Source organism: Typopeltis vanoorti, chromosome 11, assembly GCF_054136105.1.
Source record: "Typopeltis vanoorti isolate ZY-2024b chromosome 11, IOZ_Tvanoo_1.0, whole genome shotgun sequence".
Classification (NCBI taxonomy): Eukaryota; Metazoa; Arthropoda; class Arachnida; order Uropygi; family Thelyphonidae; genus Typopeltis; species Typopeltis vanoorti.
Window position 1 is genome coordinate 14,715,904 of NC_143559.1, and position 17,288 is coordinate 14,733,191.

Genomic DNA, 17,288 nt, shown 5'->3' on the forward strand with positions numbered 1-17,288 from the left:
CCCCAGCTAGTGCTAGTACCCATGTAGTCCTGACTGGAAGGATGAATAAGCATGTAGAAATATCAAGGCTGAAGGAATTGTAGAATTATAAGTCATGCAACTATAACAGAATTAGAAACCAGCTTGGTGAAGTACAGTGGATGAAAGAATTTCAAGAAGACAGGTCAGTAGTGTACAGGAAACACTTATGAAAAAATTGTTGACAGCAACAGCAAACTATATACCTTAAGTGAAGAAGATAAAGCAATTTAAAGTCAAATGGATGACCAGAGAAATTAAACAGGAATTGCAGATGAAAAAGATTATGGAAGGCATATTATTATCATTTTTACAGGAAACTCCAAGGAGTCCTTACTCATTGAGGTATGCCCTAAACATCATGTCAAGAACTATCCAACAATTGTGTAGTATCTATCATACTTTACTCTGAATTAATTTGCAGTCATGTCACCCGCAACCTATTCCACTCATTCAACACTACAAGCAAAAAACATAGTTCTAACAACCTTTCTAACTACACTCTTACTCAGTTTCCATGGATGGCTCCTAGTTCTCCCACCACCATACCTGTTTTGAAAAATTTCCTCTGAATTAATCTTGTAAAAACCCCTCAGTAACTTGTATGTCTCTATCATATCACCCCTTTTCCGCCTATCAACCAGTTTCTGTAACCCACAAATCTTCAACCTGTTCCTGTAAGGTTCATTCCATAAACCTGCTATCACCTTGGTCACTCGCTTCTAGATCCGCCTCCTCATCACCAAGAAACCCTGTTGTCCAGTAGTCAAGATGGGGGTCTTATCAAGGCTCGATAAAGAGGAACAATAACTTGCTTGTCTCATCGAAGTATTCTTCAGTAACCAAGTGATCTGATGAGCTGATTTAGCCACTTTTGCTACGTGCCCCCTAAACTTCAACTCCCTATCCACAAACACTCCCAAATCTCTAGCTTCGTCAATCTACTGAAGAACAGTTCCACCAATGTGGTATACTGCTGCTAATCTTTTCACCCCAAAATGCATAACCTTACACTTTGCCATATTAAACTGACATCCATTCTTCTTTACTAGTCTGTCAATCTATCCAAATCATCCTGCAAAATTTTTACATCATCTGTATTAACTATTGCTCTACTCAACTTTGCATCTAATAACCGAATTGTTCCTCTCAGATCATTTCCTATATCGTTAATGTATAAATTAAACAATAGCGTTCCTAGAACAGAATCCTGTAGAATGCCACTATTCAAAGGCCTTCTTTTGGACTCTATTCCTTAATAAACTACTTTCTGATATCTCTCCATCAACAACCCTCCTATCCATCTCACCAACTCTATATCCATTCCCACATGCTGCAGTTTACTGATTAGAATTCCATTTGGTATCCTGTCAAACGCCTTTTCAAAGTCCTGCAGTATCACTGCAAACCGATTACCTTTATCCAACTCAGCTGTCTCTATATTATAAAACATGAGCAAGTTACTGAGGCATGAACTACCTTTCACAAAACCATGCTGCTCCCCCCCCCCACCATACAGTATCCCATTTTCATCTACCCATTCCTGTATTTTGCTCTTGACAATACTCCTCTCCAATACCTTGCCAACAGCTCCTGATATGCTGATCTGTTGGTAATTTGCTACATCGGTCTTGGAGCCTTCATTATGCAATGGAACTATTTTCTCCTCTTTCTACCCCTTCAGGACTAACCCAGAGCTGAGACTTAGATTAAATGGTATGGTCAAGGGCACTGACATTTCTCTTGACACTGCTGCTTTGCATAAACTTGAGCTGGTATACCATACAATCCCATAGCTGTATTTGCATTAAGGTTCTGTAATATGCTATGCACCTCCAATTCATTTACCTCAGTTCCCATATAAGTCTTTGTCTCTCTCTCTCTCATTACTGCAATATCACTACATGGATGATATTATATACTATTACAAAGTGCTCACTTAGTAATTCTACTATTATCTCCAACTGGCGGCAACATGGTCATATTCATTATAGACAAATTCTTAGATGCAATTACTAGATCGAGCACTCTTGAACCTCTAGTATATTCCATCAAATGCTGTCTCAGGTGATTATCCCTTAGTAACTGCATACATTCCATTTCCTTCCTCCCATGTGTCCTCTCCTCCTTCTAAATCTATGTGGCCATAGTTGAAATCCGCCATAATAATTATCATTTCCATTCATTGAGTCTATTTGCCGATGCATATTATCTCCATAATCTTTTTCATCCTTGGTCTATAGCAGCATCCAACTGTATATTTTGTTCTGCTGGTCTCTATCTCACACCAGATAGCCTCAAATGCATTATTTTCATGTCCTGCAGTTGAACTTTACTCTTTTTGGTTGCAGTTCATTGGCTATCATCAATAACATACCTCTCCCATTCTTTTCTTCATATGTTCACATAAAGAGAACATATGAAGAATGAGGTGGAGAAATATAAAAGTTCAGGTTAGAAATGTGACTAGTACAGTAAGGAGAGAAAAATTAGAATATGAGGTGTTGCAATCCCAGGAGAATCCCAAGGAGATATTTTTTGCTATATGGTCAGTAGGAGTAAAAATGATTTTGGATGGATTTTATACTGCTGGATGGATATGGACCTAGATTGATCAAGGTAGATGACACAGTTGTGCTGTTTAATGATCACTTCATTACAGTGTTCCATCCTAGTAAAGCAAGCTTTATCCCTAGAGGGAATAACATGTTAAGTGAATGAAGTGGAGAAAGCATTAAAAGTGAATACAAACTGGATGCAGGGTTGTGAAGAATATGTATGAAACATTAAAAGCAGCCAAAATAGCTAAGGAAATGAAGGACTACAAAACTGAAATATAGGGAATAAGTGAGACAAGATGGGATGGACAGAGATTAATACAGTCGAGTTCTTCAGGAGAAATAATATAGTCTGGAAACAAAGATGAGGATAGTGAACATCCAAAAGGAGTGGCAATAATGATGTATAGTAAAGCAAGAGCTGCAAGATAGTATTATTATTACGTTATACCTCTAAGGAGTCCAAAGACTCATCGGGGGAGGGCACCTACTCCATCTCAATCACTCAATCCACTAACTACAGCGAACTGCGACTACATCATCATCTAAACCAATGTCATCTACTGCCCACCACGACCACTAGTATTTTCACAGACAATCACAAACATCCATTCCCACAGTGGAATTTGAACCCAAAGCCTTTTGGCTGGAGAGTGAATATGCTAAACTCAGCCAACCAGGCTGGCATGGGTACCGATTATAGAAAAATGCATAAAAACAAGATTTAACTCAAGATTCTATAAAGTGACCATTATAAATGTATATGCACCAACTAATAATGCAGATTAAAAAAGAAAAATATGATTTTATGATATATTACAAAAAAACAATAGATGACACAAATCCTACAGATATAATTATAGTAATGAGAGATCTAAATGATAAAACAGGAAATTTAATACATGTAGAGAAATGATACTGGGAAAAGAAGGTATAGGAAATATGAATGAGAATGGAAAGGTGTTACTGGCAAATGAATTAGTAATACAAGGATTCTTTAACATAAAAATAAAATAACATAAAGAACACCAGCTGGAAAAACTTATAGCCAAATTACTATATAATAATGCAAAGAAAATGGAGAGGATCTCTTTTCAACATGAGATCAATGAGAGCAGATGCTTATGCAGGCCATTTTTTAGTAACAGGAAAAATTAAAATAAGATTAATGACTATCCCCGGAAGTGACAAAAGAAGGTGGTAAGTAAAAGGGTAAGAAGTTTATTGCAGAAAGTGATAGGAGCAAGGAATGCATTGCCTGAGGGTGGTGAATGTGCAGACTATGGATGAATTTAAAGAATGGTATGATAAACTTTGTGTTGACCTCCTGTGATGAGCCTCGTGATTCCATAGAGGTCAGAAAAAAAATAATAATAAAGAAAGTAATGGACAAAAATATAATGTATAACATAAACTAAAAAAAAATATCGAAACTAAAAGAAAATATGCAGTAGAGATTAAAAATAGATATGAAGTTCATACTCGTACCAGAGAGAGAGAGAGAGAGAGAGAGAGAGAACAAACATGAAGAATTCAGAAGCATTGAAGAAATGTAGACAGGTATTGAAAACATATACCATGAAGCTGCAGAAAAAAATACTAGAAATGCAGAAAAGAAAAGACAAAGAATGGATATCTGCACACAAAAAAACTCAAATTGAAAAAAGAAAAGAAATAATTTTAAAAAAATAACACAAGATAAGACTAACATCAGCTTACAAGAGAAATATAAAGAAATGCATATAGAGATTAAGACATGTGCAAGAAAAGATAAGAGAATTTATTGAAATCAACCAAATGAGGAAGAAATTCCATCTAATAGAGGTGATACTAAAACATTATATAATGTTATGAGAACAATGGCAGACAAGAAAATAAACATTATTAAAGACAAACAAGGAAATAAAATAAACAATAACAAAAAGAAAATAGAGAGATGGGTAGAATACTTCAAAGAGATAATGAATAGAGAAAAACCTGAAAAAGAAATTAAAATATCAGAAAAAAAGAAAATAGTATTAAAAATAGACACCAAAGAAATAAAAAAAAAGTGAAACACAAAAAACACACAAAAAAAGTAAAAATAGAAAAGCAGCTGACATAGATAGTATACCAAATGAACTATTAAAAGCAGATATAGACTTAATGGTGAATATACTCCTTTGCCCATTTCTTAACCAAATATGGATGTAAGAAGAATGGCCAGATGAATGGAATATTGGATTACTGATCAAAATACCAAAGGAAAAAAAAAGGTGATTTAACTGATTGCAGTAATTATAGAGGAATATCATTACTTATATATTGGGTTTTATCCTTTATCCAAGTGTTATCAAACAAAGTCTGCGCCTTAAGTACTTTCAGGACTGGGGGCAACTTGTGGTAAAGGTGGTATAAGTTCTCATCACCAGCCTTAGATATTAATGCAAAGCACATCTCCTTGAAGACATGTATAATGCTATGTATTATGTACTTCAGGGACAAACTTTGTTTGCTAACATTTGGATTAAAAAAAAAAAAAAAGTGATTTAACTGATTGCAGTAATTAGAGAGGAATATCATTCTTAAACACAAGTGAAGTGCTAACAAGAACAATATCAGAAAGAAAGAAAGAAAAAAAAATAGACCGAAAAGCAAAGAGAAACACAATCAGGATTTAGAATCAACAGATCATGTATAGATCAAATAACAACAATCAGAATAATAATAGAACAGTCAATGGAATGACAGTTCAAATCTTTATATCAACTTTGTTTATTTTTAAAAAAAAACTTTTAACAGAGGAGCAATATGGAAATTGTTATATTATGACATACCATGTAAAATTATCAACATACTTAAAAATAAATTATGAAAAATATAAAATACAAATCATACACAAAGTGGAAAACTTTTAGACAAGTTTGAAATAAAAACAGGAGTTCCATAGGGCTTCATTCTCTCGCCAACAATATTTCTTATTGTTGTAGATTGTGTCATGACTAGTGTTACTGAGTAACTGCTCTTTGGGATGTGAGGACAGATTTAGGAAATGCAGTTTGAAAAGCCTTGTGAATAGGAAGGAGGAGAAAGGATATGATTAGGACATTTAAGTTGATAAAAGGTTGTAATCAGGTTAATATGGAGGAAATTTTTCATAGAATGGGAGAAGAGAAGAGAATAGAACAAGAGGACATACCCTGGAAGCTGTATAAGGAGGGACATAAGGAGCAGGTTCATTGCATGGAGAGTGGTTGGCAAGTGGAATGCCTTGCCTGACATTGGGGTGAATGCAGATATGACAGGCTTTGTGTGTAACAGTGTTTGACTCCTGTGATGAGGTCTGGTGTTAATAAAAATGTCCTCAAATACACCACGTGCTAATACCAATCAACTTATCAGGCACCCATGCCTATCTCACTTGTACTAATCTATTATCTAATTCCATTTATCTCACAAATTACTTCCATTAGGCATATTTTTACTAAATGATAGCAACTAGCTTTTTACCACACCCAGTCTCAGAGAATTCATGGCATTTGTCTAATATGGCATATTGTTTTTACTAGTGTGCCATTACAACATCAGGCATTACTAAATGCAGTCTGTTATTACTAATAAAGTATTATGAAAACTTAGATAATAATTAAACATAGTTTTAATTATTAACAGATATTTATCTTTATCATAGTCATTACCAATGCTGAAACAATCAAAATATTGGGTTAAGGTCAAAAACAAAGTTTTCGCTAGCTAAGTATGATAGTTAACGTATCACCTAAAAACAGCAGGTACATTCAGTACAACACATGCCTCAATATCTATGTACCACAATAGGAAACAGCACACGAGTCCATATCAAGATCCATATGTTGTTTCCAATGCTGATATATTTTAAGGTTTTCATTATCTGGATGACATGTTGGATCTTTCTCTTTCTAGATTCTTCTCAGTAGGAAAGACAGAAAATATCCTAGTTTTATAAGGTTAACTAATACTATATTTCTCATGCCAAAAGTTGTAATAAACTAATTGATATCATTTGTCCAAGTCTTCAGTGATTCCAAATGAAATGTAATTTCAATTATTTAAATCAATTCGATTAATGCTTTTATTATTAAAGAAATTAATAACACGTCATTTTCAAAATTTATGTTATATTCATTTGTTATTTTGCCCAACATTTCCTTGAAGCTTATACTGTTTTTCCTTTCTGTGATGAGTTTTCAGTCATTTTTTTTTTAGGCTTCTCATCAGGCAGGCACATTGTGAAATCTACTCATAACTATTTCATGGACCTGCTGTCCTTGGACTGGCTATCCCCCTGCTCTAAATAGTATCTAACAAGTTCATTCTGATGTCAGAAATTTGTTTGCATTCAAGAGAAAAAGAAGAAAACATTACATGATTTAAATTTTAAACGTAAATAAAGGAATTGATATGAAACACCACTAAGAGAAATATAAAGAAAAAAATATTCTACATTATCAGGAAATATACATTAACTTGCACAGAGTTCTATTACAACCTGGAGGAGTTTTGAGAGAATGTACTAAGGAAATGACCTCCTTTGACCTGGTTTTTCAATGAAAGTCTGGCTACGGGAAAGGTGCCCGGGGAATGGAAGGAAGGTAAGTTAGTGCCATTGCATAAGGGCGGCAGCAGACTGGAAGTATCTAATTATAGGCCAATTTGTGTGTCATCAGTAGTTGTTAAGATCTTGGAGAAATTAGTCAGTGAGAGTATACAACATTAGGCAGATGAGGGTAATGTTATCTGTGAGAGCCAACATGGATTTATGAAAGGTCGCTCTTGTTTTAGTAATATGCTAGCTTTTATAATAAAGTTACAAGAGCAGTAGATGAGGGAAAGGCATATACTGCCATTTTCTTGGATTAAACGAAGGCATTTGAGAGGGTGCCACATGATAAGCTGATATTTAAGTTGCAGCACATGGGTTTGGATGTCAGGTTGGTCAACTGGATTCAGGATTGGCTGTCTGATAGGTATCAGAGAGTTGTGTATGGTGGGGCAGTTTCAAGGAGGCAGAGGGTTACAAGTTGGGTCCCACAGGGCTCAGTACTGGGACCTATATTGTTTAATCATTATATCAATGACATTTTCAGGGGATTACAGGGGGATATTCAGTTGTTTGCAGATGATGTGAAGCTGGGAAGGGTTATTAGTAATAGTGCAGATGTGGTATAGTCCTGCAAGAGAATTTGAATAAGCTAGACAGATGGGCAAATGAATGGGGGTGTCGGTTTAATGCAGCAAAATGTAAGGTCTTGATGTTTGGGAAACATCGATGGGACACTGCATACTCTATGGGAAGGGTAATACTAAAGGAAGTAGGGGAGACAAGAGATCTGGGATTGATGATTGATAGAAACCTGAAATTTAGGGGACATATTGCAAAGGTAACGATGGTAACACAGATGATTGCTGCAATAATGAGAAGGACACTGACCTGCAGAGATAAAACAGTTATCATTCCGTTGTATAAGACCCTGATCAGACCACACTTGAACTATTGGTCTCAGATTTGGTCCCCAGGATTTGAAGGGGATAAATTAACTAGAAAGGGTATAAAGGCAGATAACAAAGATAGTTTCAGGACTGCACAATGTTAGTTATGAGGATTGGCTGAGGGAATATGGACTGCAGAGGTTGGTGGATAAAAGAAGGAGAGCTGATATGATTGAGACTTTTAAACTGTTGAGAGGTGGTTGCAGGGTTGACACTGGGGAGTTCTTTCGCTTGGTTGAACAGTGGGAAGGAGTGATGACAAGGGGTCATCACTGGAAGTTACGAAAGGAAACTGTGAGAAAGAGGGTGAGGAGTGATTTCTTTGCATGGAGGGTGGTTGAACTATGGAATGCATTGCCTGATAGAGTGGTGAGAGTGAGAATGGTCAATGAGTTTAAGGAGTGGTATGATAGACTTTGTGTTTCCTAGGAGGGACTTTCCACGATGAGTTTTGATAGACTTGTATTTCCTAGGAAGGACCTCCCGCGATGAGTCTTTTGACTCCTTGGAGATCTAAATAATAATAATAACCTCAGGGCTGACTTCAGCAGTTGCAGAAACCAAGCAATAACATAGTTCGCAAGCCTTAGTAGATAAGACCAATTTTCCAAGGAGATCTGGATTCACATTGCATCTCACATGACTGTTTGTTAAAATACTCTTTCCATATTTGGAAATTCATCAAGTCTTTAAAAAGACTCGTATGCGATGTCACACTGGATAATCCCCAGGTAATGCCATCTTGGTTATTAAAAACCTGAAGTGGAGAGAAAGAAAATTGTTTAAAATCCACACAAGTTTTTGACATTTCTGAACCTGCCCATGTTTTCAGATAAAAAATAAAAATTAGGCTTTTACTATTTCAAATTAAATTCAAATTACGATTTGGATACTGAGGCAATATGATGTAAAACACTCAACAAGTAGCTAAGTTGTGAAGACACTTCATGTGCAAACAAGTTAGCACATGAAGTATCTTCACATTAGATGAAAGGCAAACAAGAATATAACATTCTTGTTGAGTATAATTTACTTTCTAACCAAGCAATAAAATTTTTACAACCTCTCATCCAGAATATTTTAATACTGTGATATACCATTGCACTGGTTATGAGGAAAACATGACTCCCACTGATGAGACCTCAATAAAGGTCAGAAACAAGCCTGAGTAGTGACTCTTCATATAATGCATTGCAATATACAAGTCTGAAAGAGGAATATATGCTGTGCATTATGGGATACCGATAATCTGATGTGAAGCTAACAGCCTCTATAAACAAACAGTATAATCATGAAGATACTTTATCAGCACACTTTTGTTTACTAATGATGGTACAACATGACAAAATTTCATGCCGGCTGGGGCGTCACCGGTTAAACAAGGCCCCCGTTGTTTTCGCCAGGGAACCAGGGTGAACAACGAAAAGTCAGCTACTAGAACAAATCTGAAAACACACCCCAACTCAACATCACCCGAGTTAAAGATCAATACCATTAACATAAGAAGCCTGAATAGCAAAGAAATGGAGCTAGCTGAGGAATTAAATAAGTACCAGATCGACATAGTAGGGGTGACTGAAACGAAAAAGTCAAAAACTGGTGAGATCTTTCTGAGCAATAAATACAAACTGTTATATTCAGGCAATGACAATCAAGGCAAAGCAGGAGTAGCCATAGTATACAACACAAAATACGAGGCTAATCTTCTTGAATGGCAGTCAGTCTCAAGTAGAGAAATGTGGGCAAATATGAGAATGGGGAACTGGACAATGAGACTTATTTGTGCCTGTGGTCCCACAGAAGGTTCTACTAAGGTAGAAGTGGAGGAATTTTTTTGAGGCTTGGTGTATAAGAGTATGGTGGTATAAGAGTCTTACAGTGGCTGCACTGCATTGTTCAGAAAGCCTGGACAGAGGGATGAATTCCCAATGATTGGAGTAGAACTCTCATAGTACCCATATATAAAAAGGGAAATAATACAATGTGAGAATTACAGGAGGTATTTCCCTACTGAGTGTTCCTGTCTATGCAAGTATACTTGAGAAACGGTTAAGAAGAATTGTGGAAGAAAAGCTTGGTGAAGAACAAGCTGGATTCAGGCCAAATAGAGGCTGTCAGGATCAGATTTTCACTTTACGACAAATAGTCGAGAAAGCATGGGAATATAACAAAGATCTGTATTTAAGTTTTGTCGATTTGGAAAAGGCATATGACAAGGTGCCAAGAGAGAAGCTATTCAATATGCTACAGTTATATGGTGTCAGTGGGGCATTATATTAAGCAATACTTAGTCTTTATTTGAGTTGTAAGTCAGCAGTTAGAATTGAAGGAAGTACAGGAAGATGGTTTAATGTTAAATCTGGTGTGAGACAAGGATGTACATTATCCCCTCTGTTATTCATTATCTATATGGATCACATTATGAAGGAAAGTGGTATTAAACATGATATCAAAATTGGAGATGTTAATGTCAGCTCTTTGCTTTATGTGGATGATGTTATACTTCTAAATAAATCTGATACAAGTCTGCAAGATTCTCTGACTAAATTGTATAGCTGTTGTAATAGATATGGTATGAAGGTCAGCAATAAAAAGACAAAGACAATGAAAATAGGCAGAATCATTGAAAATGTCAACTGTGTTGTGAATGGAGAACCTGTGGAACAAGTAAAACATTTCAGCTACTTAGGCACGATTTTTAGTGAAGATGGTAAATTAAATATAGAAATAGACAACAGAATCAGCAAAGCTGGTATGGTGGGAAGTCAACTGAATAAATTCATATGGAATAAGAGAGAAATTAGTCGGAACACTAAATTAGCTGTATACAAGACAGTGTTCAAAACAGTTCAAAACTTATGGATCTGAGAGCTGGGTCAAAAGTAAAACACTTGACCAAAGACTAGAGACCGCAGATATGAGATTCCTGAGAAAGATTATAGGTGTGAACAGATGGCATTAATGGCAATATCATATTACAAATGAGGATATTAGGAAAGAACTTGACATTGTCAGCATCCAGGAATGCGCTAGCAGAGCTAATCTCAGGTGGTATGGTCACTTAAACAGAATGGGCGAAGAAAGATTAGCAAAACAAGTGTTCTCTGCCAGGTTGGCAGCAAAACGACCCAGAGGAAGACCAAGATATAGGTGGATTGATACAGTACAAAGTGCCTTAGACGATAGAAATATAATATCTGATAATGTTGGAGTCTTGACAAGTAACAGACTGATTTGGAGGAAAATTGTAGATAGGAAGTTAGTAACGATGTAATTTTTTTCATTTAGTACTATCATATCCTATACACCCCTTGAGGGTACATGGCAGGAATTTGATGATGATGATATAACTTGTCAAGTATAATTTACTTAATAAGTGGAAAAACTTCCTACCAGAGTATTAAATAGAACAAGATGGATTTCAGTTTAGCCAAGTCCTCATCAAGTAGTCAAACAAATGCAATCATATCTACCACTTGTCTCAAGCCAGCCCTGTTCATTTAATATGAACAACTATTATTTTCTGTATGATAATCGGGGGAAAAAAAAAAACTTCAGTATGGTTGTATATAACCAGCCTTTATTGTATGTGTGCGTGTGTATGTAAGGTGCACAGATATCAGTTCTCATAAGCTTGCTATAATGAACCCACTCAATATAACATACTGAAAAGTGCTGCTATCAATGTTTCATAGCTTTAAGGCTGTCCAAAGGAATTCACCATACAAACTATCTATTATAACAAACTATTATAGGTCTCTATGAGTGTTCACTATAATAAGAATTTACTGTCTGCGATTGTAACACAAACATAACACACTGGCCAAAAGAAATTTTGCATAAGTTTTTAAATGATCTACACTTACCTCACAGGGATGAGATGATTCAATTCCATTTGGTTTTAGCAAGTGTCGAAGCAAACAATTACTTTTAAGCATGCAAGCTTTTATTCTAGAGCTACCAAATCCTTCACTCCATGTGTTACTGTGAGGCAAACTGGTACCATTAATTTTTTTATCATTTGCTTGTGTACTGACATTCCCTTCTTGCTGATTTTTGACACAGGTTTCGGCTTCAGTTTGTAGATATGTACAGCTGTCTTCATTTTTGTAGCTTGAAAAAATATATACATCTTTGTTTTCAATTTCATGCATTTTATTTTGATTACAATTTATATTTCCAGTACTGCCTTCTATATGTACATTACTTTCGAGTTGCTTTTGATCCTTCAATAAATGAAATGAGGTATGTAAATTTGGCATCTCATTTTTATGTACAGGATACTGTGGTTCTGTTTTGTCACTGTGTGTCCCTACAAAAAACCTGCAAGTCCTACTTTGATATTTTTGATCTGTAGGAAGAATGGCTGCCTGCATTGTATTTCTTGTAGTGTTGCTGCTGTTCATCCCTGGCAGCTCAGTAATTTTATTGCACTTGGGTGTGGAAACTGCATCCTTACATGTTTTAGTCCTATGCAACTCTTGCAATAGATCTAATTTGGTAAAACCTTGGTGTGAAGACAAGTGAACATCAGAAGATGCTTCACTTTTGTGAGCATTTATAGGATTATGTACATTTTCTGTCACTATATTAGATTCTTTCTGCAATGAAATTTCTTTATCATCTAATGGAAATGACAATTGGGAATATCTATTACCATATTTAACTCCAGGATATCTTTGTCTCAGTCTATTAAGAACACATTCCATCTCTTCTCTAGGTAGAGATATTTCATCAGTACATAAATAATTTGCTACTTGGTCTTCACTTTTATTTACATCCTTAACAGTATTCTTCTGAATACTATGTACGACAGGCCGTTTTATATTTACAGCTTCTGAATGATCACAAGGAGTAGAGGCACAGATGTCACTAACAAGCGAGTTTTTCAAGAACCTCTCTACAACAGGTCGACGCTGAGGTCTACTTCTTTCTTTGGTAGCTTGTTGCATCCTCTGTCTTTCTGCTTCTCTCTTTGTAATAGCTCCCTTACCGAACATCAGATGCTCAGGAACCTCAAGGCTTGGACTTCCACACCTAGATGGTGACTGATATCTCTTTGGATACATCTGAAGAGAATGTGGAGGATCCAAAAGACTGTCTCCTAACATTGAATCAGCAGGACTAGTGGTCCTGGAATTATGTGTAAGAAGTTTAGATGGTGGAATAATGTTACAGCTATATTCTCCTTCTTCTCTTTCTGTATCATTATAAGCCACTTCTTCAGGAAGAACTGCTAACTTTTGTCCCTTTGACGCTGTATGTTTATTAGTCTTTATTCCATTATTTTGTACAAAATGCTTGTCGCAAACAACCACAGGAATTTCACCACACCGGGGAATTGATCTCACTGTAACCTTCATTGCATTGCTTCTTCCTACATTTGAGACTGGAAAAACATGCATATCTGGTTGTTTGGAAAACTTACAGGAAAAGGCTTCTCCAGGCACACATATCCTACAAGGCAAAAATAATGTCCATTATTTTTTTTAACCTATGTCACATGATCGTAGTATTAATATTCATAACTTTGGTATAATATGCCTCATGAAGAAGCAAAAAATTGGCATTATAATTTGCTTATGAGCAAATACAGATTTAACTGATAATTTTTCTTTGGGAAGTGGGAGTTTGAATATCTAGCTGATAAGATCAAGTCTGATATTCATATATTCCATAAAACTGCAAATAAAAGAGAAGAAAAGTAAAAAAAAATCAATAACTGGGTAAGTATAATAGAAAATGTAATAATCAGTTTTCATGTGTTAGAGTCAGTATTTAGAAAAGGATGTTATCATGTAGCATTAAAAACCAAAATTAAAAACCGGATAACAAAGATGGTGTTGGGATTGTACAATGTTAGTTATGAGGATCGGCTGAGGAAGAGTAGACTGCAGAGTTTGGTGGATAGAAGGAGAGCTGATATGATTGAGACTTTTAAACTGTTGAGAGGTGGTTGCAGGATTGACACTGGGGAGTTCTTTCGCTTGGTTGAACAGTGGGAAGGAGTCATGACAAGGGGCTATCCCTGGAAGTTACGAAAGGAAACTGTGAGAAAGAGCGTGAGGAGTGGATTCTTTGTATGGAGGGTGGTTGAACCATGGAATGCATTGCCTGATAGAGTGGAGCATGATAGACCTTGTGTTTCCCTCCTAGGAAACACAAAGTCTATCATGCCACTTCTTAAACGTATTGACTTCTCGCTCTCACCACTCTATCAGGCAATGCATTCCATGGTTCAACCACTCTCCATCCATGTGTTTCTTGGAAAGGACCTCCCACGATGAGTCTTTTGATTCCATGGAGGCCTGAATAATAATAATAATAAATATATATATATATATATATATTTTTTTTTTTTAAATCATGCAGAACCTATGATATATCAGTATTGTGTGCATGGATAAGTGGTTAAAATGAAAGAAGGAATCTCATTTCTTGAACAGCTGAAGATTGAAATAATTAGGGAAAAAAAAACAGTTTGAGGAATGCCAGAGAGATATGTATGGAATTAAAGAGAGAAAAAAGATGTTGGTTAGGTAGGTCTGAAGGTGGACAGTGAATACATGTTGACCAGTTATTCATGTTTTCAAAGGTTTGCAGGAAAATAGAGGAATGATGATAGTACTGTTCTGTAGATGAGAATAATGAGAAAAAGATGAGAATAAATTGCCTATGAAAATATCTATAAAAAAGTAGATACCCATGAGAAAGTATGTTAGCAGGATTATCTATTAACCAACTTACTCTTTTCCAGATAAAATCAAACAAAAGGGAGGTTTTGGAAGCACTAATTCTGTTCGAGAAAACAGTATTATAAGATTGGGTGGATTTAGAATTCGAACACTGTTTGCAGCTGTACAGGTGAGAAGTAGTGCCTTTAGTGGAAAAGGAAAGGATACCAAGTTTTGTAGAGACCAAAGGGACTGTGGATATGATGTATTTGTTCCAGGATGCCAAGATAAAAAATCTGATCTTGGTTGGTAATCTGGATATAATCAAAGGTAATCAGTTTCTGTAATCCCTACTCATTTCTTCATCACTTTCCTGATATGTTATGATATGAAGGAAACTGTGAGAAAGAGGGTGAGGAGTGGTTGCTTTGCATGGAGGGTGGTAGAACTATGGAATGTACTGCTTGATAGAATGGTGAGAGCGAGAACGGTCAATGCGTTTAAGGAGTGGTATGATAGACTTTGTGTTTCCTAGGAGGGACCTCCCTCGATGAGTCTTGATAGACTTGTTTTTCTTAGAAAGGACCTCCCACGATGAGTGTTTTTACTCCATGGAGGCCTGAATAATAATAATAATAATATATAATAATATTCTCTGAAGAAGTGTTAGGCTACATGATTAAGTTAATGTTATTGTTGATCTCCTATCAACAAATTCCTCCAATTAGTCTATTACATGTCAGCACTCCAATATTTGTATCTAACATTCCATGCTTCTAAGGTACTTTTGACTGAATTGATCCACCTAGACCTTGGTCTTCTTCTGGGTCTCTTTCCTTTCATCTTGATATTAAACACCTGTTTGGCTAAGCTGTCCTCAAGCATTCTATTTAAGTGGAACTACCTTAGATTAGCTCTGCTCACACATTCTTGAATGCTAACATAGTGAAGTTTCTTCATAACATCTTAATTTTTAATATGATTCTGCCAACTGTTCACGACTCTGATTTTTCTTGGAACTCTCATACCTGTGGTCTCTAGTCTTTGATCAAGTCTTTTATATTTAACCCAACTTTCAGATACATAACTTAAAACTGGTTTAAACACCATCTTGTACACTGCTAGTTTTATGTTTTGGCTAATTTCTTTCCTTATTCCACATAAATTTATTCAACTTGGCTTCCCAGTACACCAGCTTTGCTTATTCTGGTGTGTATTTCCAAATTTAATTTGCCATCTTCACTAAAAAAAAAACTGTACTTTTAGCTGACAAATTTTACTTGTTCTCTAAGTTCTCCACTGAGAATGTAATTGAAGTTTTCTATGTTCCTGCCTATTTTCATAGTTTTTGTCTTTTTATTGCTGATTTTCATGCCAAATGTGTTACAGCTGTTATGTAGTTTAGTTACAGAACCCCAGAAACTTGCACTGGATTTGTTTAGGAGTATATCAACTGCATAAAGCAAAGAGCTAAGTTTGATATCTCCAATTTTAATATCAGGTTTAGCTCAAATTTTTTCTTCATAATGCAATCCATATATACGTACATGATAAGTTTACATTATTGTTGATGTCCATCAACAAATTTCCTCCAATTAAGTCCATTACATGTCGGCACTCCAATACTGTCGTACTATAGCATGGAGATAATGTGCATCCTTGTCTTTCCCCTGATTTTATATTAAACCACCTTCCTTTAATTGATTTACCCCACTTATTCCTCATTTCTATCTATCTCATAGATGTAGAATTTTGAAAAGATTTTTTCCTCTGGGGAAAGCTTTTCAAAATACAAAAGATCTGGGAAGGGCATATGACAAATATGCCCTTTCCAGATCTACGAAACTTAAGTACATATCCTTGTTATATTTTCACTTTCCCAAATTATATACTCATAAATTATCTTAAAGATGACATTTTTGTATGTACCTGCACTGATATTCTATATCAGCAGGGGCGGTTTGTGCACAGGCACTGCGGAACTGAAGCACCTCCAATTTTTCGATATATAAATATATTTATTAATTTATTTCTATTTGCTTGTAATATTTAATTTTATCATCAACAACCCTATACAATTCTCTTATTTTGTAAAGAAAAATAATAAAAATCCATCTTGTAGCACTTAGGAGGGCGAAGGATGCTAGCAGCACAATGTTTTCCACAGTGTCATATTGCTACGTGCGCAAGCATATGCAATATGGCATATGAGATGCGAGCTATTAGCGTAATGTGGCACTGTCCGTCGCGCAGTTCCACTGTTATTTATATGCAGTTTGCGCCAGTAGTAGCTTATCGTGTTTACTCCGTCTCTTTAAATATTTGGACATTATAATTAAAGATATAACATTTGTTATAGTAATTTTTAAGTAATTTTGAATTATACTAAACTGTATAATTTTATCGATAATAAACAATATTATTTCATGTTTAATTTTTATTTTTTTTTATTTTTACCATAATTTTAATATTTTATCCAAACACGTATATACTGTACTAACAGTGTGTATGTATATTTCGAGATTTGCAG

General features: G+C 35.5%; 1 protein-coding gene across 10 annotated transcripts in view; it reads right to left on the reverse strand.

Annotated features, from left to right (window-relative positions):
- Positions 1 to 17,288, reverse strand: part of atos (atos homolog atossa) — a 322,345-nt gene that overhangs the window by 94,034 nt on the left and 211,023 nt on the right. For all 10 annotated transcript variants that reach the window (XM_090400982.1, XM_090400981.1, XM_090400987.1 and 7 more), the window contains exon 5: positions 11,951 to 13,541. In XM_090400982.1, the coding sequence (XP_090257108.1) occupies positions 11,951 to 13,541 (1,591 nt within the window). The remainder of the gene's footprint in view (positions 1 to 11,950; positions 13,542 to 17,288) is intronic.